Genomic DNA, 24724 nt, shown 5'->3' on the forward strand with positions numbered 1-24724 from the left:
CGGGGTTGCGAGGCTGCGTGACCCAGACGCCCGGTCCCTGGCTGGCGCTGCCGGGAGGCCTCGGGGCGGGAACCGGCTGCCGACCTCTCTCTGGTCTTCTTTTCCTCCTCTTGCGCCTCCTATCCCTGCTCATCATCACCACCGTCCTCCTCTTCCCCTCCTCTTCTGCACTCCAGCGCGAATTCCTGTCTTTGCCATCCAGGGTCGCCATGGGGCCCGATCCTGAGCTGCAGGCAGTTGCCTGGGGTGTTACCGTGCTTGAGGTATCTGTCCACATCTTTTGTCGCTTATTTGCTTGCTCGTTTTCTTGCTTAGAGTGCTCTGCACGTATGTACTGGACGGCAGGACTCTCTGGTGTGCGCTTTGCAAGTTCCTCCCAGCCGTGCTGTCTCTGACGGCACCCTTCGCAGAGCAGAAGGGTTCGTGTAGCAGCAGCCAGCTGTCCAGCTTTTCTGTGACCAAAGCTGTGCTCATAGAAATACTGACAGCCTTAGCAGTTTTGCTAATAACCGAAAAGTAGTCATGAATCTCACACCTTGACAACTGGCTGTTTAGTTAGTCTGGGAGTTGGGTAGTCAGTCCTTCAACTCTGCCCTTTTTCTTCATGAATTTGTTGGCTGTTCTCAATCTTTAATCTTTCCATAGAAATTTTAGGATCCGTTTGTCTGTATTAAACAAATAACTTGCAGGGATTCCAGTTGACTTCAATAAATCTATAGACCAGTTTGGAAATAAATTATATTTTAGTATTTAGTCTTCCGGTTCATGAACAGAATTTTTTTTTTTTTTTGGGATTTTTGAGACAGGGTCTCACTATGTAGTTGAGACTGACCTGGAACTCACTACATAGCCCAGGTTGGTCTCGAACTCACAGCAATCCTCCTGCCTCAGTCTCCCAAGTGCTGGGATTACAGGCGTGCGCCACTGCACCCAGCTCAGAATCTTTTTAATTTAGATATTATCTGGCTTTTTAGTTTTATAGTCTTTTTTATATAGATCATGTACATAATTTTGAGTTAATACCAGTGTATTTGGTGCTAATGTAAATAGTGTTTTTATGGTTTATAGGTAGACAATTGACATGTTAATTTCACATCCTACAGCCTTGCAATAATCACTGATGATCGTTATTCTTTGCTGGTAACTTGAGATACTGTACATAGAGATGTACACCGTTTGCAAACAGCCTTATTTCTTCCTTCCCAGCCTGTGTATCTGCCTCTTCATTTGCTCCCGTTCGTGTTCCTTAGGACTTTGAGTACAGTGTTCAGCTTGCCGTGACAATTTCATCTCAGAGTTGAAGGACAAAGAAAGAATTCTTTTGTTCTTTCAACAGTTATTACCTGTCAGTCCTCTGTCAAGAAAAGCTTTCTTTTGGTTTTTACAAACTACATTTCCTACATAAAAGGAGAAATGCAATGCTTTTGTTTTTGTTTTTTGAGGCAGGGCCTCTCTTTGTAGTTCAGGCTGGCTCTGAACTATGTAGCCCAGGCTGGCCTTGAACTCAAACAGTCCTCCTGCCTTGGCCTCCCAAGTGCTGGGATTTCAGGTGTGCGCCACCATGCCTGGCTGATATTTTGTTTTTTTGGTACCTGTAAGACAAGCGCAGTGCCACTGAGCTAAATCCCCCAGCTTTTTTTTTTTTTCCTTTGCAGTACCGGCATTTGAACTCAGGACCTTGCACTTGCCAGCCACTGAGCCACATTCCCCAGCCCACTAACGCCCTCTTTATGCTGGTTTCTATACCTTTTAGACAGAACTTCATCAATCTTTAAATACTTCTTGCTTTCTGACACTCAGATCTCAAACTCACTCTTCTCTTTTCCACACCTACAATCAGTCACATACATTCCAAGACACCAGGATCCTTTCCGTGAGGAAGAATATTTAGGAACAGTTATCTTGGTGCCAAACATGTTCCTTGCCATTGCTTACCTTTACTTCTAGGCCCCCTTATTACATATTGCTGAGAAATGTTTGAAGAATTGTGAATTCAGACTTACAAGTGCTAGGCAGTGTGAAATAAAAACAGAGCCATTCAGTATTAGCAGTACTCTTCCCAATTTACAGACATTCCCTGTTTAGTAACGGGGTTCTAGTCCTGCTGATAGGTCGCTAAAGGAATTGGTTGCTAAACGAGCAATAGTATTTAGTATGCACAACATTCAGAACAAAGAAATGGTCAAAGCAAAGTCCAATGTGATGACTTCGCTTTTATTTGCATAAGTCTTATATGTAGCAACGTATAACAACATAGACCTACAGTACTGTACAATATAATCAGCAAAAATTAGTGTTCTGTACAAAACAAGAAACTGAAGCTCCATAAACAAGATGTACAGAATTATACCCCCCCAAAAAAAGATAGGGCTTGGATTTACTCAGTGGCTCCACTGCCGGCCTCAAAAGCATAAGGTCCCATGTTTGATCCCCAGTACCAAAAGTGGGGGCAGGGATTTAGCTCAGTGGTTCTGCTGCCGGCCTCACGAGCACAAGGTCCCGAGTTCAGTCCCCGGTACCAAAAAAGGAGAGAGAGAGATTTCTGTTTTTAAAAAAAGTTTAAAAAGCGGGGGTCGTAAGTCCAAGCAGCGGGGCAGGGCGTGCGGCCCCAAACAGTCGTTAAGCAGGGAGGTCACGAAGAGAGGGGCATCTGTGTAAGATTTTGTCACCGCAAACAGATGATACCGCTTCTTCCTCCCTGAGTCGGATGCCTTGTATGTTTTCTACTGCCTGACTGCTCTGGCTAGAACACGCAGTACCCTGTGGAGCAGAAATGGTGAGAGTGGGCGTCGCTCCCACGTGGGAACTCTCACAGCTGCAAACTGAGGGAGCCTCTGGTGCCTCGGTTCTTGCTGAAAAGGGGACCCGGGCCACCCGCCCCGGCCCACTCACGCCTCCCAGGTGCTCCTGCCCGTACATCACCGCACCAAGGCCACGCCCACGAAGGGGCCGTCCCTGCTTGTGGCCACCTAATGCCCCGGTAGGTACTCGGTGTCCACTGCAGCCCAGCACTATGCCAGGAGCTATGGAGGTGCACAGGGGCGCCACAGAAGTACACGGTGTAACCTGAGCTGTGGCAGACGCCACACGACGCGTGATTCTCCTGTTGTGGTTGCCACACCTCCCGGTGGTGTCATTCCCACCGCACAGAACTCTCATGCCAGAGCTCACTAGGCCCGAAGGCCCACGTTAGGCCCGCCTGCGCTCCGGCCAGGACCTCCTGCACAGCCCTTTCCTATCAAAGCTGGCAGCTTTCTGTCACTCTGCACTTGTCAGAGCAGTGTTCCTAAGTACATTGTGTTACGCTGCCTCCGCAACTCCAGAGAGGCCGAGGAAGATCCACCCGTGAGACCGTGGACTGATTTACACACACCCCGGCCGGTGGACTTCCTCCCACTCCGAGGGACGCGTGTCTCGTGGGGATATCCAACACGCTTCCCACGCTGATAGACAATCACAGTGATGGACACAGGGGGCAAACGGAGTTCTGCAGAGCATCTAGACAGTCCGTCTTGAAGAATAAACACAGATCTCTAACTGTATGCTGCTGACCTTCTGGTAAACTTCCCCGAGTCCTGCTTTAGCTGTTTTGTATACACATCTATCTGTAATCTTTTCATTTCCGTTCAATTTTAAATGTGTTCTCGTCCTTATTATAATTTCTTCTTGGTTCTTCGGATTATTTGGAAAGATGCTTTAGATTTCTACAATGTATAGATTTACTTTGGGTAACTGTTGTTAATTTCTAGTAATAGTGTCTATACTTTGTAACCAAGACAAAAATGTATTTATGTGTAGGCCTAATGTCCCATCACGTTTTTTAAGTATATCAAGTGTTCTTGGAAAGCGTAAGAACTCTTTAATCAGGGTCCCGTATCATCTAGAGAACCTCACTAATTTTATGTCTATTTCATTGATTTCTGTGGTATGAATGATGTGCCAAAAATCTCTTGCTGTATTTGTAGACTTGTTAATTGCTTTCTGCAATTCCATTAACTCTGGGTTTGAGGATATACTTGCAGTTTTAGGATTGGTATCTTCTTGGGTGTATTTTTACCAGAGGAGATTATATACTAGTGTGAGGGTTGGTTTTTGAGGATTTCAGTGCTGATCGAGGACAGATATGACCAGGAGGTGGCAGTAGGTCCCTCACGCAAGCTTTATTTGGGGATCCCTCGACCTTTCTGCTTGGAGGATAAGGCCAGGACAGCGAGGTCGGAATTTCTGGAGACCAGTGGGGAAAGGCCATGAAAAATGGTCACTACAATGTATGTACCAGTTCCCCAAAATGAATGTAATTATCATGTGTCTCAAACGTATACTAAGAGTAAAGTAAAAAGAGGCCGGAGGCCTGTGACCCAGCACCCACCAGAAGGGAGAGGAGGCTGACAGGGCGGTTGCGGAGGTCAGTGGGCAGCACGGTCTGGGGTCTCCTGTTCACAGAACTCCAAGGGTGGCGGCAGCTCAGGGTTTACAGCCCCGGGCTTAGTTGATCTGTGGCAAGCGGATTTTGGACAATCACACAGCATATGTGAAGCAAGCAGGCTCTAAATGACTAATAAGCTGCTTGCTGGAGCCGTGTATGTAAGATTTGGAGTTTGGCATTGCCGGATGTCTTACTCTGTCAGTGCTGACACAGTTCCCAACACCCGCAACTTACAGGGGAGATGTACGGGGGCTCAGGTTTCAGCAGTCTCACTCTTTGCACGGCACAGGGGCCTGACAGACAGGAAGCAGAGACAGAGGGGAGAGCCAAGGAGAAAGATAAGCACCATTTCAGGCCAGGCCCCGCCTCCCAAGAGCAAGTCAGCCGGAGCCCCCACAATCCGATCCCTTCGGAAAGCTTCCCCACGAGCGCCTGAGGCTCCTGGGAGATACAGCATAACATCCCCTGGACCCCAGAAGATTCACGGGCAGCTCTTCATGCAAAAGGCCCTTAGTCCATCCATCCCTGAGTTGCCAGTCTAACGGGTCCAGCACTGCTGAACAGGCCAAATCCTAAGTCTCCTCTGAGACTCACAGCAAACGCTTAGTGGTGGGCCCTGTACATATCAGAAAGTTAAACACTGGCAAAATATCATGGTGCGGGGTAAACGTTCTTCCAAAAGGAAGAAACAGGAAGACAGGAAGCAGTGGGACGACACGAGGACTGGTAAACAGTAAGCCTGTGGTTCTGTGTCCAGCACACGGCAAGTTGTGGCTGATGTGGCCCATCCTTGCAGCACTGTCGGAGGTTGTAGCCCTCGTGAATTTCTGTCTTGTACTAGCTTGCTCACTCCTTGTGACTTTCCTTGTTCCAAGTTCTGGGTTTCTCCAACTTCCTGGGGTCCCCACTGCACTTTTCACTTTCTTCTTGCAGCTTCACACACTCCATTCTCGGGGGTACACTGCCTGGCCTCCTAGGCCACCTTCTAAAATCTGGGTGGAAGCCTTTCTGATGCCACAACTCTTGCTTTTCTGTTGGTACTGGGGATCAAATCCGGGACCCTGTGCTTTCAAGGCAGGCAGCAGCACACTGAGCTAAATCCCCAGCCCTCAAACTCTTATATTTTGTATAGCAGTAAAGCCAGCACCAAGTGGATAACACCAAGGTCTGCCACCATCTTGGCAGTAGCCAGGCCCCTTGGAAGCTGCTAGAGAGGGCTCTTAGTGCCCAAATCACCCAGCACTGTGAAAAGAATCCCAGGGAACAAATTCCCTGGGCGGCCCATTCCGGAGAACACTGCCCAGGGGCTTCTTCTCAAAGCAGAGTCTTTCGTACTTACAATTTTAACCCTTCAAAGAGGCGGGCCTTGCACACTTCTGACATGCCCTCCAGCCATTTTCTTACTCCAGAGTACTTGGCTTCTCTTTCACCTTTCCAGCAAGCTCTCCTCTGTTCCAACTTTATAAGCCTCAACTTTACAGAAGCTTCCTTTCTGGTGAAACTCAAACTTTAAATCATTCAGCTATGCCATTTGCTCTTGATTCTGAATAAAAGCCTTCAACAATACTCATGCTACAGCCTCAACATTAGGCTGTCTTAAAACTTCCTCCACCAGATTCATTAGTTCACTGCCCTTAATCTCAGGGTCTCAGGACATAAGCAAAATGTAGACAAATTTTCTGCCAAAGCATAACGTAACTGGCCTGAAGGACAGCTGCTTCGGGTTGGGTTACAGAATTCTCAGGCTTCTCTAGTCTGCATCCACAAACCTTTCCAAACTCCTCCCGTGAATCCATTCCAAAGGCTTCTGAACCACATGGGTGAGGCAGCATCACAGCAATGAACTTCACAGCTACAGAAGTCCAGAACACACTTGTGCCATATAACTGTGTTCTGGAGCTTGTTATCCAACCTCATTTCCACCCGCTCCTTTCCCAGCCTTTAGCAGGTCAAAACCACGGTGAGATGTCATCTCATCCCAGTCAGGATGGCTGCTATCAAGAAGACAAAACATAAATGCTGGCGGGATGTAGGAGGCAGGACTCTTACACATTGTTGGTGGGAATTAAATTGTTCAGCCATGATAAAGAACAGCGTGAGGTCCCTGAAAAACCTAAAACCAAATCTACCATAGGATCTGGCTCTGCCTATTCTGGCATCCAAAGAAAATGAAAGGAGCACATCAGAGTCCTTGCAACCCATGGTTACTGTAGCACTATTCATCAACCGGGCTGCCCATGCATGGATGAATAAAGTAAAGGCGCTATGTACATACGTTATACTGTTCATACATTGAAAACATAGTGAGGGCCGGGGATTTAGCTCAGTGGTTCTGCTGCCTGCTTTGCAAGCACAAGGACCCGAGTTCAATTCCTGGTACCAATAAACAATAAGAAGAAGAAAAAAATAAAGAATGAAATCTTGCCATTTGCAGAATGATGAATGAAACTGGAGAAAAGTAGGTGAATTAAGTCAGAAAAACAAATGCTGCATGTTCCTTCTTCCATGTGGAAGCTAAAAATGCCCATCTGAAAGTAGAAAATGGCTGCTCGTGGGCTTTTGAGCTATAGGGGCTCAGCCTGCTGTGAAGGAAGAAGCAATGGAGGGCCAATGCATAAAGGCATCCTTGCCTCACCTTGCCACACAGTGATTCTTTTTACCCTTTTGTCATACCATGGTTTCTTATATTTTACTCATTTTTGTGGTTTATTTGCTTATATTACTTGTGGTCTAAATTTCAGTTTACTAGAGTCTACTATTTTATAACTTATTATTCAAGCCACTTCCACACAATTTTTGCTCCATTCTGCATCCCCACGTAATCAAAACTGTTTTGGGTAATGTTATTAATAAATATTTAAAGCCTGGCATGGTGATATATGCTTACAATCCCACCATTCTGGGAGGCTGAGGCAGGAGAATGTCAATTCAAGCCCAGCCTGGGCAACATAGGCACTTAGAACCTGTCTCAAAATAAAACATACTTAAAGGCCTGGGGATGTAGCTCAGTGTGAAGGTCCTGTGTTCCATCCCCAATACCAATAATCTCCACGCATCAAATATAGTATTTAAGTTTGTATTATATTTATACTCTTTTTGAGACAGGGTCTCGCTATATAGTTCTGGCTGGCCTTGAACTCATAGCAATCCTCCTGCCTCAGCCTCCTGAGTAATGGGATCTTTGATAATTTCAAAATGGGATATCATACATAGAATTTAGTACTTTTTATGCTTATAACAAGTTACAAATTAACATTGTGGCTGATCTACTTGGCCACAGTGTTCTAAGAAAAGTCATAACTATACTTGCTCACCAGAACTGCTGAAAACAGATTTTTAAGTGAGCAATGAATCACTTACCCCACAGCCAAGTTAGAGTGGTGTCATCTCTGGCTAAAAGACACAGTTCTATGTTTCTGAACAGGTTTTCAAGGTTCTTCAAGTCCAAACTAACAGGCAGTTGTGTGAGGGTCTAGTTTGTATACTGTTTTAAAGTGATGTCTGCTGCAGGACTTTTCTAAGTGGATTTCTATGAAAGATAAAACAAGTTGATTTGCTAAGCAGGGCATGGTGGTACACGTCTGTAATCACAGCATTTGAGAGACTGAGGCAGGAGAATCTTGACTTTGAGGCCAGCCTGAGCTACATAGTGAGTTCAAGGCCAGCCTAAAACACATAGGGAGACCCAGTCTCAAAAAACAAAACAAAACCAGAAAAACAAGTTCATTTGCTCAACAAGGTAAAGTGAGCCCCAAATCATCCAGCTACAGGTGTCCTTAATCCAACCTGATGGGACAACAGCGGAGAGATCTTCACAAGACTTCTAATCCTCCTTGAAGTGGAAGGGGTCATCTGACATGATTTATGTGGCTTAAATTGCTGTTGCTTAACTTTTCCTGTATTTTAACCATTATGTAGTAAATTACAGTCATCAACTGGAAAAATGTTTTAACTGAACATGGAAAAATTTCCTGTGATTAAATTATGCCTCCACACGGCAAGGAGTAGGTCAAGATTAGTCAAGGAATGTTCACAAAGCGCTGAGCTTCCGTTTACAGTGGAAATGGTGTCACTGAGTGCAGCGCCCTGCCTCCCCGCATCCAGGGGAGATCAAAGGGATGACCCTCAGGACCCTGCAGCACTGTCTCTAGCTGCTACGCCTTTAATGTTCACTTTGAACTTATTTTTGTCTTCCCTGCGGCTGTCAGATTTTAATGTTTACCCTTTTAAAAGCCAAATCCTTTCCATACCTGTGATTTGTTCAGGAGCAGAAATCTGATAACTGAACTTGTTAGAACTGGGTGTGAAGTAAAAATATGCAGACTGCCCCCAACCCTCAGGAGGCTGAAGCAGAAGGATCGTCATGAATTGAATCAGATATAGTGAGTTCAAGGCCAGCCTGAACTACATAGGGAGGCTTTGTCTCAAAACAAACAAAAAGCTGGCTCTGAAGATGGGGAGCCGAGACACTCACTTTCAAAAGTACAAGCATTAGGAATTTGGGTTTCTCCAGCGTGTGGGGCTGCTCCAAATGTATCGTAAATAACGCAGTGCAGTCACTCATGTCTCTACCACAATCAAACAAAATACCCAGCTGGGTATCATCATGAACACCTGTCATGCCAGCTACCTAGGAGGCTGAGGCAGGAGGATCCCAAGTCCAAGGCCAGTGTGGGCAATTTAATGAGATGTCTCAAATCTTTTTTAAAACCCTGGGGCTGTAGATGAGTGTAGAACGCTCACTTACCCAGCATGCTTAAGTCCCTGGGTTTAGTCCTCAGTACCACAAAATAAAGCATCTACCATGATCTCAAGAACCTCCTTAAGCTGATGGATGACTACAGAATCGGACAGGGAAGGTCAGAGCCAGGCAGAGCAGCAGCTGTCCTAACTGGCTTCCCATATCCTTACTAACAAATTAGGCTACAAAATACAAAAGCCCTACCATAAGCCATGGGAGCTGCATCGCCAGCGCTCCGCAGGACAGCTCCCTTCACTCACGGTGCCCGACAAGGGGCCGGCCGGACCGGCTCCTCCCAAGCAGGAGAGGCGGCCCCAGGACCGAGCTCCCAGGGAGCCTTCCGGGAGCCGCGCACTTCCGGGTGTGCGGGCACCCTGCGCGCTCCCATCTCTGAGGTCTGCACGGCATGTGAAGACAGTGAACTTTTTTTTTTTCTTTCTTTTTCAGTACTGGGGTGGGGGGTTGAACCCAGAACCTCTGCACTGAGCTACAGGCCCAGCCTTTTCGGTTGTTTAGTTTTTCGGGATTGGCTCTTGCTAGGCACCAACTTGCTATCCACCTGCCGCAGCCTCCCAGAGCGCTGGCATTACAGGTGGGCACCACCAAGCCTCCTTTGGTTGGTTGTGGTACTGGAGACTGCGGCCGGGCTCTCGGACAGAGCCACGGCCCCCAGACCTTGGTACCGGGGATCAAACTCGGGCCCTTGCACTTGCGAGGCAGCCAAATCCCCGGCCCTACCTTGTATTTCTGAGGCAGAGTCTCACTAAATCATCACAGTGCCCAGGCTGGGGTTGAACTTGCACTCCTCCAGCCTCGGTCTCCCGAGGAGCTGGGATCACAGGTGTGTGTCATCACCCCGGCTCCATTTCCTTTTTGGTATATTAAAATTAACCTTTAAAGAGGAATTCATTTTCAACTTCTAAGCATTCCTATTTGACAAAATTAGAAGTCGACTGTTCCATATTAGACTACACATTTTTAGTAAGTTTACCTCCTGTGAAATCTAATTATAAGACAGGACCTCACCGTACAGCCAAGGCTGGCTTCAACCTTGTGATCCTCCTACCTTTGCCTCCTGAGCACAGGGATCACAGGCCCATGCCACCACAACCTGCCAGAATGTTTAAAAACATGTTGCTGAGTTGTGAACGATTTTACAAAATAGAAAATCTTTATAACCACAAACAAGCATATCCCAACTTTCGATGAGGACTTTCCAGGGTCCTGCAACCACCATCTGTGGAAAATAACTGGTTACTCCAGTAGTCGAGCCTTAATGATGTTGAATAAAAGGTCTCAGAAGAACTACTCAGAGCCAAAGAAGTGAGGGCAATGTTATATTACTTCTCGCACTGACAGGTGGGAGAGGAAAGAGCAACAACTCAACAAAATCCTCATAAACTTTCTCAAAAAACAGACTACGTTTGTACCTCTAAAGCCCTTGTTAAGGTCACAGAGCAGAGCCCGCTGCCACTACATGGAGTGAGTTCCGAGTTCCAGCACCGCCTGAGTGCAGCCTCACACATGGGCACGTTCGGTTACCATCGCTTCTCACTGGACGAAGGACCAAATGCCCAAAGGGACGGATTTACCTGTAACAGACCCAAGGGTAGCTAGTAATTGAGAATCGCGATTCACAGTCTCTTAATGGTGGGCTAAAAATTACAAACGTGTTTTAAACTCTCCAGTAAATTTATTTTGAAAACTGTTTCGTACTTAAAACTCCTAAAGAGAAGTTGTTTATTTAAACACAATTTGGTTTTAATCAGAACTCAGGCATTTTTTATTTTTAATTCAGCTTCAAACTGCAGCAGCCCATGAGTTTAGCTGCAAGCCTTCCTGCCACCCCACCCGTGTCAGTCACACACACACATGCACACCTTTTGTAAGCAAACCTTTTATAATTTACAAAAACTGTTCCTCATTAGAAATTTTATGTCCAGTTTAACTCTGAAATTGTGGTATTCATATTCATGAGGAACAATCTCTAGAAACCAAAATTGCTACCTGTGACCTCAAGTCATTCTTCACGTCAGCATTTTTCTTAGTTCCCCTAAAGAGGCTGGGGATGGAGTACGGTGGCAGACCACTTGCCTGGCACTTGCTAGGTCCTGAGTTCGAGCTCCAGTACCACCCCGCAAAAAGGCCTGTGGAAGGTCAGAAAGGAGCAAGCCATGTAACAGATCAAACAAAAGTTGTACAAAAAAATAGTAATACTGCTGGGTATTTAGCTCAGTGGTTCCACCACCTACCTCACAAGTACAAGGTCACCAGTACCAAGAAAAAAAAATAGTAATGTAAGAAAAATTTTTAAAGTATATTCTGCTGAAATATTAATATCCAAACAGTTTTAGATCCATTGCCAAAATTTAGGCTTTCTCAGTCAATTAAAATAAGAGGGGCCAGCGATACATCTCAGCACACAGCACCTGCCTGGCAACTGCAATGTCCTAAGTTCAATCCCCATTAAAAAAAAAACAAAAAGAGGAACTGATTTTATTGCTGGAAGATATATTAATTCTCTGAAGACAGACTGAGGCTTGACGATTTAATTTCTACATAAATGTTTGAATATACAAAATATCAAATATAAACAGTAGTGTAGCAAGAAAATAAACCGGCAGAAATAATTATTCACCTAGTAATAATTAAGACCACCATTTCAAAGAATACAAAAAGAATGAGGAAAAACCATAAGATTCTACAGCACGACGAATGGACCCAGTGTCGTCATGTTATACTTCCTTCTTCTTCAGGATGAGCGGACCCACGTTATCTCCTGTCAGCTCGTTATGTTTGTTATGGGAGCCATCACAGGCTGGAAACTAAAAAGAAAAAGGAATTACAAATCGTATTTTTAAAAATATGATTAAGTAGAAATACTTGTTAAATGCTGTCACAAAGCACATTACTTGGTTAAAAAGATTAAGTAATAGATTTATTTTACATCTAACCTAACCACATCCTGATACCACAGCATATCTAATAGTGTAAATTGTTAATTCACTATCGGGTATAGATTTTAAATAAAAACCTTAGGCTGATTCCATGAGCAACTGCATATTTTTAAAAAAGAAGTGGGCCAGAGATGTCGCCCAGCAGCACTGCGCCCGCCTGGCAAGTGCAAGGTCCTGAGTTCAATTCCTGGTACCAAATAAACAAATAGGAATCAAAATAAGCTCTTGGTCTCTATGGAGCTCTAAATTTGAGAGTAACTCTCGATTCATTTTAAAAGTGGAATATAAATCCAAAATCAATTTTCACACTGTTTTCTTACTGTAAAACTCATAGACTAGTTTTTTGAAAAAAAATTTTTAAATGAATTTTGACGACTTTACTCATAAGCCACCCAGACACAGGTGAATGACATCCGGCACTCTGCTCTGCCCATGCCGTATGCTCTTTCGGGAGGTAGGGAAAGCGTCCTGCTGCCAGTGGGGCCAGCTCTCTGCTAACTCACTATTGCCCTCCACCTCCAGGGGCTCATGCTCTTCTTACCTGTATTAAATCAGGATCTCATTAAATATTCCTGAAATATCACAGAATTAAATATTCTTTAAAAACACGGTTTGTTAATTAATAGCTCCGGGATGTCCCATTTGTATTCCGTTAGCAGATAGTCTCGAAACTTGGGCTATTACAAAGGATGCTGAGGTAAACAATAGTGTACTTAAAATTGCAATGTTGATCAAAGGAGCACAAGAAAACAGATCCCACCAGCTGCCGATACCGTCCCTCGAACTCCCCTGAGGCCCTGCGGCTTTCCTCACTCCTCACCTTGCTCTGTCCTCTTTTACTCGGACCAAGCTCGAGTATGGCCAGTTTCCCCCCACTCCTCAATTTTACTTTCTCAAATAAACTCTGCCACTGCTAACAATAAAAATAATCATTACAAGAGCCACCATTTACCAGCTCATACCGGCTTGTAAGTCATTCTTCCTGTCATTTCACCAAGTCCTCAAAAATACCTGCAGTACCGACAGCAGCAATCACAGAGAGCAAAGTGAGTCTAGGAATGTGGACTTCTGGTACTAAACACTGTGGAAAACTATCTCAGAAAATCCCAAACCTGGGGATCTGAGAAGCACACCAGCCCTAAAGCACCGGAAACGGACATCTTACCGTCTTCGAGCGCCAACACCGGCAGTACGCGGCTTTGGCGAGACACAAGTCTTCGATGTTGATTTCATTCACCACTTTGGGGTTTTCCTTCTGGATCTTAAGGTTTATCAAGCTGTCCTTCTGTTGCTTCTTCTTCGGGAAGAACGGGCGGACTGCGAGGTAGCCGAGAAGAGCGAGCACGCCCAGGAAAGGCAGCAGCCGGAGCCATTCTGCAACTGAACGTGTGCTGTCAGAGCTGCCGCCCAGGCTGGGCCGGATCCGCCCGATTAAACTTCACAACAGACCGTGCTCTACCTAGGGTTACCGTATTTACGAGCTAACTTGAGACTCGTGACACTAGAAACGTCAATTTTCAGAAAGAGGTCCTATTTCCAATACTGTACCTCACCAAGCCCTAAGTACATCCGTGTGTGATGGCTGGGTCCAGAGGCCCACCAGTCATGACGGGGCTCACGCGGTCATGGTGGGGCTGGATCTGGGGTGTGTGACGCCGGGACTAAGGGTGCTGGCTTCTAAACTAGTCCCCTGACCCCTGGCGTAGTTCTGGGTGTGGATGATGGGAAGGCCCACCTGGGCGTGGGTGGCCTGGAAGGGATCAAAGGGAGAGGCCACAGCTCCTGCTGCTTCTCTGCTGTCTTCGGCCTGACCTAGACTGTTTCTCCTCTGCAAAGCCACCCTGCCTTGGAGCCAGCCAACTATGGACTGAAACCTCTGTAAACTGTGAGCCAAAATAACCCTTTCCTCCTTTAACTTTGGCTGTTGGGTATTTTATCTCAGCAACAAAAGAAGCAAGACACTGTGTCCACTTTTATCAGCAATTTTGGCCAGCATACACAGAATTCAACTGTGATACATTTTATGTTTAGACATTTTCCCTTTTTTTCTTTAGGCCATACTGGAGATTAAACCAGGGCCTTCACGCTGAGCTACATCCATAGCCTTGCTTGTTTTTTGTTTTGTTTTTGTTTTTTCTCGTTTGAGACAGGGTCTCGATAAGCTGCCCTGGCAGGCCTTGAACGTGTGCTCCTTCTGCCTCAGCTCCCAGGATAGTATAAGTATGCGCCATCATGCCCAGCTGCAACTTTTCTCCTTAGTAAAAAAGAATGTCCATAAATATTTTTGCAACTGATTGAGAATTTCTTTTGGGGGAGGTAGGGGTTGAGACAGGATCTTGCTACGTAGCCTGGGCTGGCCTCAAACTCATAGTGATCCTTCACTTGCCTAAGCTTCAATTTACTTCTCTTTGGTACTGGGGATCAAACTCAGGACTTTGCACTTCAAGGCAGGCACCGCATCACTAAATCCCAGGTCCCTCGATTTACTTTTTTTGGTAGATGTTCCAAAATAAGAATGTATAAAGCTATATTTTAATGAGTTGAAACTTTTATAAATTGAAACGTTGTCATTGTAGGATAAACTTCATTCCATAAACATTCATTAGTCCATTTAGGAGCCCCCGGCCTGTCCTGTGAAGACAGGGCACATAAATGGTGCGTGGAAAGAGGCACTTGCCTGTGGACACAGATGTATCGAGACTGGGGCAGACCCATGGCATGTGTGCCACAGCGGGCACACAGAGCCCTCTCTGCCATGACATCACAGTCGTGTGAGGTTTTGTTTTTTTCTGAACTAAAACCTCAGTAAGCAGGTTTAATTGTAGTCTTGGCGCTCTGTGATAAATAAGTAGGTTTTGGGTTGCAGTTTGGGCATCTGGTCTCTAAAAGGTTCACCATCACTGCTCTCAGAAAAACACATTCCTACATGTGGATCAAAACTTTGTGAGGATCCTTTGTTTAAAATCAGTAGGTACTAGCACATATTAAAGTCCTGTACAAAAGTCCTGTTCACCTCCCTTCACTGAGTGCCCACCTGGCACCTTGCTAGGTGCTATGCAGAAATAGCCAAGGTAAGAAAAAACGAAATTATGCACCAAGGTGTGTGCTAATAAATATGGCTGGGGATGTGGGTCAGTGGTACAGGACTTGCCTAGGCTTCAATCCCCAGCACAAAAACAAAAACAAAAATAAACCCACAACGAGCCAGGCATGGTGACGCACTCCTGTAACGCCAGCACTTGGGAGGCTGAGGCAGGAGGATCACTGTGAATTCGAGACCAGCCTGGGCTACACAGTGAGCTTCAGGTCACAGGTCAAATGGCTGGGGATGTGGGTCAGTGGTACAGGACTTGCCTAGGCTTCAATCCCCAGCACAAAAACAAAAACAAAAATAAACCCACAACGAGCCAGGCATGGTGACGCACTCCTGTAACGCCAGCACTTGGGAGGCTGAGGCAGGAGGATCACTGTGAATTCGAGACCAGCCTGGGCTACACAGTGAGCTTCAGGTCAGTCTCAACTACATAGTGAGACCCTGTCTCAAAAACCCCCCCCAAAAAAATAAATAAATAAATAAAAATAAACCCACAAGGGCCAGGGATTTAGCTCAGTGGTACCACTCCTGCCTCACAAGCACAAGGTCCTGAGTTCAATCCCCAGAACCAAAAAAAGAAAAAAAGAAAACCACAAAGTAGAAAAGTAACATATAAGAAAAAACTTTTTTGTTTTTTTGAGACAGGGTCTCACTATGTAGTTGAAACTGCCCTGGAACTCATTATGTAGCCCAGGGTGGTCTCCAACTCACAGCGATCCTCTTCCCTCAGGCTCCCAAGTGCTGGGATTACAGGCATTGTGCCACCACACCCGGCTTTAAGAAAAAACTTTTCAACATTAACAATAAATGAACAGACTATGCTATGAGAACAACTCTGTTAAGTCATTAAACACTGTTAGATTAAACTGTTCTAGTGTAACAATGTTCTCATTTCACAGGCGGGTAAACCACACCTGAAGCATGTGTGGCCCAGGACAGCCTAAATCCAAAGCCTGTCATAAATCACCATGAACCAGTGTGGTGGCGCACACCTGTAACCTCAGCATATGGGAGGCTGAGGCAGAACTGTGAGTTCCAGGCCAGCCTGGTCCATGTAGTGAGTCCCTATCTAAAAAGTTTATTTTCTAAATCCAACTGATCTAAAAATTAAACCTGTTCCTCTATTGGTAAAACTCTCAAGACATAATCATTCTTCTATTTAACTATTCAAAGAAACAATGGCTTAAGTCTGACTCTCCCAAAATAGATTATTTCTGACACCACCGTGCCAAACAGACCTACGTACGTACACACAGGGGTGTCAGAGTGCCCAGCACACAGATGCGCAGCACACGGTGGCCTGTGCCGGGTGATGGAGCAGAAGGAAACAGGAGTCCTCCTCTGCAAGGGTATTTTCCAGAGCAACCCGACACTGCTGCCGGACAGAAATCTTTGGAAGTGTAAACCTTTAGTCTGTGGAGTGAAGCTCTGTACGGGACAGGACTTGGCCCTCTGCATCCGTCATGTCCTTACAAACAAGTGGAGACTCCAGAAAGATTCTCTGCATGAACCGACGTGCTCCCACAGGCTTGTACCACCCGCCGTACTAGCCTGTGCCCCACGATGGACAGTCGCGCGTGTCATCGAGACATTCAAATTCTGGCCTCACCGTGCACGTGTTAAAGTTCCGTAGAGGAAACGAGCTGTCTCGCGGACGGAGGACCTATGTTGTCAACATGATCAAGCTGCTAGCCACTGCTGGATATGTGCCTGAGATTTTCTCTTCATCACACACAGCAGGACAATGCCTCAACAACATTGCCTGGGAAGAACGTATCGCTTGGAGGAGGTGGCAGGGCATGGGGAAGCACCGGGATTGGCCAGGATGAAGGCGAGAGCACACAGGCGCTCAGCCCTTCCCTGGCCTCCACGGAGAAGCGAGGCAGGGTGGGTGGCTGTCTCCAGCGGGCAAGTGAATCATCTGAAACCCCTCAAAATGGCACCTCTCTGGGGACAATGGCCTGGTGTGGAGGAGACCGAGGAGGAGGTGCTGTGGGTACAGCCTCCACTGGTCTGCAGGTGACAGGCGGCTCCCACCCAGGTATTTCCTATCTCCAGGAATTAAATTAGCTTGTCCTGGGAGGAGCCGTCTGCTCAGTCAGACCACGCTGAAAAGCACTACAGAATACAGAAGATGAAATACATGCTTACTATTTACAGGTAAAGTAAAACTCCGGCTCACACACTGGCCACCTTCCCCGGGCTCAGCATCCACCTGCTGTCAGGGGCAGCCACATCCAACAGCACAGAGGACATTCCCACGGCCACAAACTAAGGACAGCGCTGTGCAGAGCATGCTCCACGAGGCTTCCTTCCCAGGCTCAGTCCCCGTGCAGGCAGTCACCAGCCACCACCCAGCAGCAGCCTCCCTCTGCTCCCTGCACACGACGTCCCCTCCACCTACACAGCCTTCCGGCCTCTGGTTTACTGCGAGTGCGAGCTCACAGCACAGGGCTGCTGGCCCTGCGCTGCCACAGGCCACCTGCCTCTGCGGTCACACAGGACACCATCGCCTGTCCCGTCCCTCCCGACAGTGCTCTCTTCTATACACACCATCTTCTAGATCAGGCAACCTAGGCGAGTATGCTGGAGCAGGGATCCCAGGGGAGCATTCAGAGTCAGGCCAGGGGAAGTCAAAAGAATTAAGATGTGTTATGTACGCATTTGTGTAAAGAATTTCAAAGGATTTGATATAAAAAGTATTGTTTGTTTCAATAATTTAAAAATCACAAGAGGTTAAACTGCATATAAAAACAGTTAAAAGTAAAAAAAAAAAAAAAAACATGTAAGTAAGAACGTTAGGGTGAAGACCTTAATTTTTGACTCTTTACAGACTCTTCCTATCTTAATTTACCAAACTCAGGAAATAAATGGTAACAACACTGTTTTTAAATCTACTTCAGAAAATGTTCTTTTAAACACTTGATACTCTAAAACAGGTGTGACAATGAGAGGTACTGTCATCTCCTATAACAACGTTAAGAGTGCTACTACTACTACTTCCTGGTGTGGTATAAACCATGAAATGGAAATGGGGGCCTAAAAGCGCAATTCAAGTCATGCACCTCTATAAACTCAATCTGTATAGCTACACGTGTATGTCATTTCTGTCACCCCAGAAAGTCTGTTCTGATACCAATCTAGTTAAACCCCCTGTTGTGATATACTCTGTATGATTTTTTAACATCAATTCCATTCCTACTATCAGAGAATGTCTCTCCGTCCTTCTGTAACACCTAGTGCTCCCCATATGACACCTGTGCAATGTGGTGCAGCTGGGGCCCAGGAGTCTCTATGCCTGGGGCTCAGAACAGGGTTTGTCCCAAGCACAACACCAGTAAACAACTAAGCTCCAGTCTGTGGTACGGGACCAGATTTTCATATGCCTACATGGGGTCTGATCCTCCAGTGCTTTGTCCAATAGTATCTACATTCCAGTGGCACTGGCTAACAGTAGATAAAGCCCCTGCTCTAAAAGGAAGCGGGGCAGACAACAAAAAAGCAAACCAAGAAGAGAGATTATCACAGGCTATACTAAGAGCTGGGAAGAAAATAAACAGGATGACATAAAAAGAAAAGATGAGCTGGGCTGGTGGCACCACCACTGGGGAAGCTGAGGCAGGAAGTCTGAGAATTTGGGGGCCAACCCGAGCTACACAGCAAGATCCTGTCTCAAAAAATTAAAACATAAACCAACCCAGGGCCAGGGCAGCCAAGCAGACAGCAACTTCAGATAAGGGGCTGCCAGGAGAGGTTTCCTATAAAAAAAGACCTTTAAGCCCAAACATGCAGAAAAGTCAAGGACTCAAAGCCGAAAGAATTTGAAGATACAGAACAGTGTGGAAAACAGCCAACTTCCTACAAAGTGAGGAATAAATGAAACAGGACAGCACTCAGCGAAAACTACACACTATTTAAGACAGCCAGCACTCATTCCACCCTGACTACAGCTCCATAAATGCCTACTCTCCCACCAAACAGAAGCTCCCCACTCCCAACAGACCTTCTCAAACCCTGACAGCCACGAATCTACTGGAATCAAGTTTGTAACCATTAAATGGAGATAACTCAGTAAGGTCTAAGCCTGTTTACCTTTAGGGCCTCTGAGTGTCAATTAAAATCCAGGAAGACTGTTTAAAATCTTTAAGAAAATAACTTTCAGTACCGTCTAAAACTATTAAACCTCATAAACACATCAGGTGATGTGACAAATACTGAAGACACCACAATTATAAGACACCGTCCCTGCCCCAAGGACCCCCCCCCCAAAAGTACAGAAACAACCTGTAAGGAAGGTCTATGGGACCACAGAACACGGGCAATCCACAGCACAAAGCTGAGAGGAGCAGAAGCTTCACCTCTGACCCCAGAGGCTCCTCCAAGGTAAGGCATAGGAGCTACAGACAAGAGCTGCATCCCACACAGAGATGACCTCCATGAAAGGCTTGGCAAACTAAGTGCCAGGGCACTGCTGGAATGTAATGGAAAACGCAAGGGGACTGCAGGAGCAAGCAGGTGGCCCATGATGAAAAGCTCTGATATGCAACAGGTAGGCAGGAATCCATTCTGCATATCCCAGCAAACCACTGAAACAGCCAAACACTGACCTCTCTAGATAATTATTCTCTGACTAAATCAAGCTGGTATCTGATGGAAGACAGATCAGAGGGCCACAGAGAAGAGCAGGGAGAGATGGTGAGGGGAGAAGAATGGAAAGGCCTACTGGAAATACAGCAAAACAGACCAGAAGAAAATAATTCCCACTGAAACTAAAGCAGCAGCCACCAAGTCAGAGGGAAAGGCAAATGTGTAATGTCTCTGTTGAGATTCCCTAAAACTGCCTAGAATACTGTGGAAGTGCATGTTCTGAAAACAGTCCAGATCTTTCAGCAGGATCTCAGAGGAGGTTTTCGATCAACTCCCATCCCTCCATATCTAAGAACCATCAACCTGAGAAGTAAAACCAATACACTTGGTAGTGGATGAATTAGGGAGCATGGTATAAATGCAGCAAAGTTCTTTCATGACTCCTACATATCTAACTTCATTTTATGAATGGATGGAGTCTCTAATAAAAACAAAATGATCCCCTCCAAAGCACAGAGGAAAAGGGGAGAAAGTGCCAACATCCTTAAGGGATGCAGGGGAGACACTAAAGGTCCACAGGTGACAAAAAATGAAGGGTGGGAAATGCTGTCCTGAGGGACAGCAGAGGCTACAAGGAGACAGAGCTTTCCTTGTAAGCGTGCAACAGATTCTGCGAACGAGTGAGCAGAGCAGACAGATACCAACTCCCTGTCCTTCCATCCGAGAAAGGAGGAACAAAACGATGCACAGAGTATTACAGGGGAAGTGGATGCCTCAGGACAAGTGTTATTCCTGGTGAGAAGGTGCCACTACGAGAAGCACCAAGGGTTCGCACAAGGCAAGCCAGTGTTAGGAGATGAACACTTGAGAGAAGACGAAGATGAGAGGCTGGACAGAGCTGCACTTTTGACTATAACTAAGTCAGACAGATGGAACTGGCTGATCTCAATGTTCAGCCCGTCTGCAAAGTACCCAGCGAGGCGGCACTGTTTACTCCCTAGAATGTAAAAGGGTTGAATTTCCTTATATCATTCCCCTTAATTAAAATTTATTTCTTATTCTGTGATGAGTTCCTGTTTTAATTTAAAGGCAAAAAATATCAACTGGATCTAAACTAAAAAAAAAAATCAGACCACACTCATATTTTAAATCTAACAATGACCTTAATATTTATATTAACATTATATCCCACTATTAAGCAACTATGAAGGTAATGGGAAAGAAATGGCACCATGAGAGAAATAAAATCAAGAACAACAACAAAAAAAGAACCATTTCAAAGCAACTTGAGTATGAAGCAATAAATTTCGTCTAAGTTTAGACAGTGAAAAGAAAGTAAGTTTTGACACTGAAAAGCCAGATGTGGTGGTGCACACCTGTAATCTCAGAACTCCAGAGTCTGTGACAGGAGGATCACTGAGTTGAGAAGACTAAGATTAGAGCGTGAACACAGCCTGCGCTTTGTAGTGAGTTTAAAGTCAGCCTGAAATACACAGTGACACCCTTTCTCAAAACACCAAAAAAATTTTAATTAAAAAAACAAAGTATTTGGTGGCCTGCCTTGCAAGCGCAAAGACCCGAGTTCAATCCCTGCTACCAAAAAATAAATAATAATAATAATAATAATAATAATAATAAAACAAAGTATCTTCTTAAGGAAATAGAATTAGGTTTAAGAGGGGATAGATTCAGTGTCTCATACAGTGACGCAGGCAAGCTGTGATGCCCCATTCCTGATCTGGTATGTAAACAAATGGAGGTGGAGCTAAGGATTGAGTCCAGGGCCTCACACATGCTAAACAGACTCTACCACTGAGCTACACCGCAGGGGAGGGGAAGGTTTGTTTTTATAATAGAGGAATATTTGGGGCTGGGAGTGTGTAGCTCAGTGGTAGAGCACTGTATAGCATATGTGAAAGTCCCAGGGTTCAGGCCCAGCACTGCTGAAAAAAGTTTAAGTACACAAAAACACGCTCTAAATGAGAAATTCTAAGAAACTAAAACAGTTCATTTGTGTTTGCAAATTTGCAAAAGATTACATATAACAAAACCATAAAAATAATCTTAACTTGGTTGCCATTAACTTTGTATCTTTTATGTATTATTTAAAGCTAAGACAGACATGATTTCTACTTCTCAACTGTAGAAAAGATAGAAATAAAGCATCAGTGAATGGCTTTACTACTTAAAATATAAAGGGCCAATAAAATAAAATGACCAGTTCAAAAGTCTTTTTCAATTCTATCATGAATAAAGAAAGCAGTGTCCCTGTGTGTAGAACACTGCCTGGCCAGAGACAGCAGGTGCTCAGTAAGTACTTGAGGAGCTTTAAATTGCTAAAGAGCAATGTGGAGGAAAATGTTTTAGACGACACCTAAATACTGGTTAAAAGAGAACCACAAAAGTCAAATAGTCCTCGATTACACTTTTAAATATGGGTAGACTAACAAGGAAGAAACAAAACTTTTTAAATTTAACAATAAAATTTTCCCAAATTCTCTAAAAAGGTATCTAAAATAAAGTCCTTTAGACTTTCAGAAATAATCCTTATTATTTACATGTTAATAAGTGTATCTTTCTTTGGTTTGAATTTTAATGATTTCTATGCTATCTCATTGAGAAAACTTACCTTTTGTATCACTTCTCCTAAAAAAATCTTGCTATTATAGTAAAACAAATAGATCTTAAATGATAGATTTGGTGTTGTCACAAGTAGATACACCTCTGTAGCCTCCAATTTGTAAATAATTCCATTACCCAGAAAGTAGCTCAGCCCGGGCAATTTAGTGAGACCCTGTCACAAACTTAAAATTTAAAAAGGGTGGGGGAGAAAGCTCAGTGGAAAGACCCTGGGTTCAATCTAGTGCTATTTTTTAAAAAAGAAAATAGTTTACATTACATTTTTAAGTCAAAGTATTACAATGTAATATACTTCTGATATAGAATTACACTAATTTATCTTAAAAGCCTTCCTCTACAAAATTTAAAACAAAAAATTGGCTGTTTCTGATAGATAAGAACAGTCCATTTAAATCACGTAAGGTAATTAAGGCCCTCCATGTGTAAGAATGCAGAGTCATCATGAGAGAGCAAGCTGCTTTGAAAAACTGCTGGCTCTAAACAGGGAAGGAAATATAGGCAATAATGGAAGCTTTTTTCATTTTTATTTTTATTGATGTCTACATTAAATGATTACATTCACTGTAGGGAGTGAACTATAAATTCCTTGGCTCTAGTTTTCATAAAAGAAATGGAGAATGTTTTTTACTCTCTTAGACACTTAAATGCTGAAAAGTAGTTTTTCCTGGTTTTTATTTCAACAAGTCTACAATAAATTCCACAAGTAGCTCATTCAAGAAATCCAAATGTCATGAGCTATGACAATCTAGTTTGAAGGGGAGATTCAGAGTAGAAACAGCCACTGAAGTTTTCATCTGTATTACTTCAAAACACACCCTGCAACTGTTACTAATTCAAATCAGACCCTAGTTGTTACAAGTGTTTCTGGAATACATAATGAGAACTAAATTGTGGGCACTGTGATGAACTTACTGACTTTAAGAGGGACAAACTTTTGGTTGAGTTTTCTTAATACCTTTTTTCTTTTTTTTTTTGAGATAAGGACTCTATGCAGTTCAAGCTGGTCTTGAACTTACTATGTAGCCTAAACTGGCCTCCAATTCACTGCGTTCTTCTGGATCTTTAAGAAAATATGCTTCCTAGCCACGAAAGCTAGTATCACACTTTGTTTCAATTTCACTTCATTTACAGAAAACGGAAATTGCTATAAATGCAGCCTTGATTAGAACAAGCAATTCAAGTTGCACTGGACTGTTAAAATTTAATTTATTCAAATTATTAAAGTAAATTGCAAAAAGCAGTGTTACAAAATGGTACTGCCCTTTTATCTTGGTATTACCAATGTAGTGAATACTGGGCATTCATGAGTTTAATTCAAAAGGAGGAAAATGATATGTGGCTATTTACCACTGAACTATTACTATACGGTAAGTTCCTGACTAGGAGGAACATCTGAGCTGCGAACTTTCACAGACTGGTCTTGATCTCACTACGTAGCCCATTACAAAGGTCCTCCCATTACAAACACTCATAGATGCAACCAAATCATAGTAGCTAAAGAGACTGCCGGGTGTTGTCACAGATGTGCTGCTGTACAGTGCGACAGGATGCAGTAGTACAGTACAGTCGGGGACTTATTGTATGGGTGAGTTTGGCTTTTTTATGATTTACATAGTATATTTGTGTCCAAGGTGTAGAAGACTCACTTTGGCGGACTTAACGAACAAGTCTGACTTATGAACGTTTCCCAGAACCGAACCTGTTCGGAGATCGGGAACGCACTAAATTACGAACTTTAAGGAAAAAACAAAAGCAGAAACCTTCGCTCACTATTCGGCACGAACTGTTTCTAGTCTAGGCGGGACGCGTCTGGCACTCCTTCCCCGGTCGGCCACGGACTCCAGATCGGAAGCTGCGGGTCCCGGACGCAGCGGCCGGCGCGAACCTCCGAGGCCCCTCACACTCCCTACCCAGCCCGCCAAGGGTGCACCGCATCTGGGGACGGCACCGCCGGCCCTTGGGTAACGAAAAACCTTAACTCAAAAGCATGTCACACCACTCCCCGGGCACAGCCTCCCTCCCGGGGATGGCAGCGTCGGTGACCTCGCGTGTCCCCGGGGGTGGGGCTGTCTTCTAACTCCGTCACAGCCGAGCGCATCCGCACCTCCTGCCCACGCCCTAATCCTTGCCACTCCACACTCGGGGACCGAGCCTGCCTGAACCGGCTCTAAAACACGCACGCCTAGTGGACAGAGGAAAGGATCGGCCCTTTCTCAGGCGGCTCCCTCTGCGTTATATCCCGGCCTTCCGCCACGAAAGAACGCCGCATACGGCCACGC

At 44.9% G+C, this 24724-nt stretch overlaps 1 protein-coding gene across 1 annotated transcript in view; it reads right to left on the reverse strand.

Moving 5' to 3' along the window:
- Window positions 1-10771: 10771 nt before the first annotated feature.
- Cisd2 (CDGSH iron sulfur domain 2) overlaps window positions 10772-24724 on the reverse strand; it is a 14354-nt gene continuing 401 nt past the window's right edge. Inside the window, exons 2-3 of the mRNA XM_010641582.3 lie at window positions 13290-13504; window positions 10772-11992 (exon numbers count right to left, since the gene is read on the reverse strand). Coding sequence (XP_010639884.1) covers window positions 11903-11992; window positions 13290-13504 — 305 coding nt within the window. The 3' untranslated portion in view covers window positions 10772-11902. The remainder of the gene's footprint in view (window positions 11993-13289; window positions 13505-24724) is intronic.

This window comes from Fukomys damarensis, unplaced genomic scaffold (genome assembly GCF_012274545.1).
Source record: "Fukomys damarensis isolate Sample0158 unplaced genomic scaffold, DMR_v1.0_HiC HiC_scaffold_25, whole genome shotgun sequence".
Taxonomy (NCBI): Eukaryota; Metazoa; Chordata; class Mammalia; order Rodentia; family Bathyergidae; genus Fukomys; species Fukomys damarensis.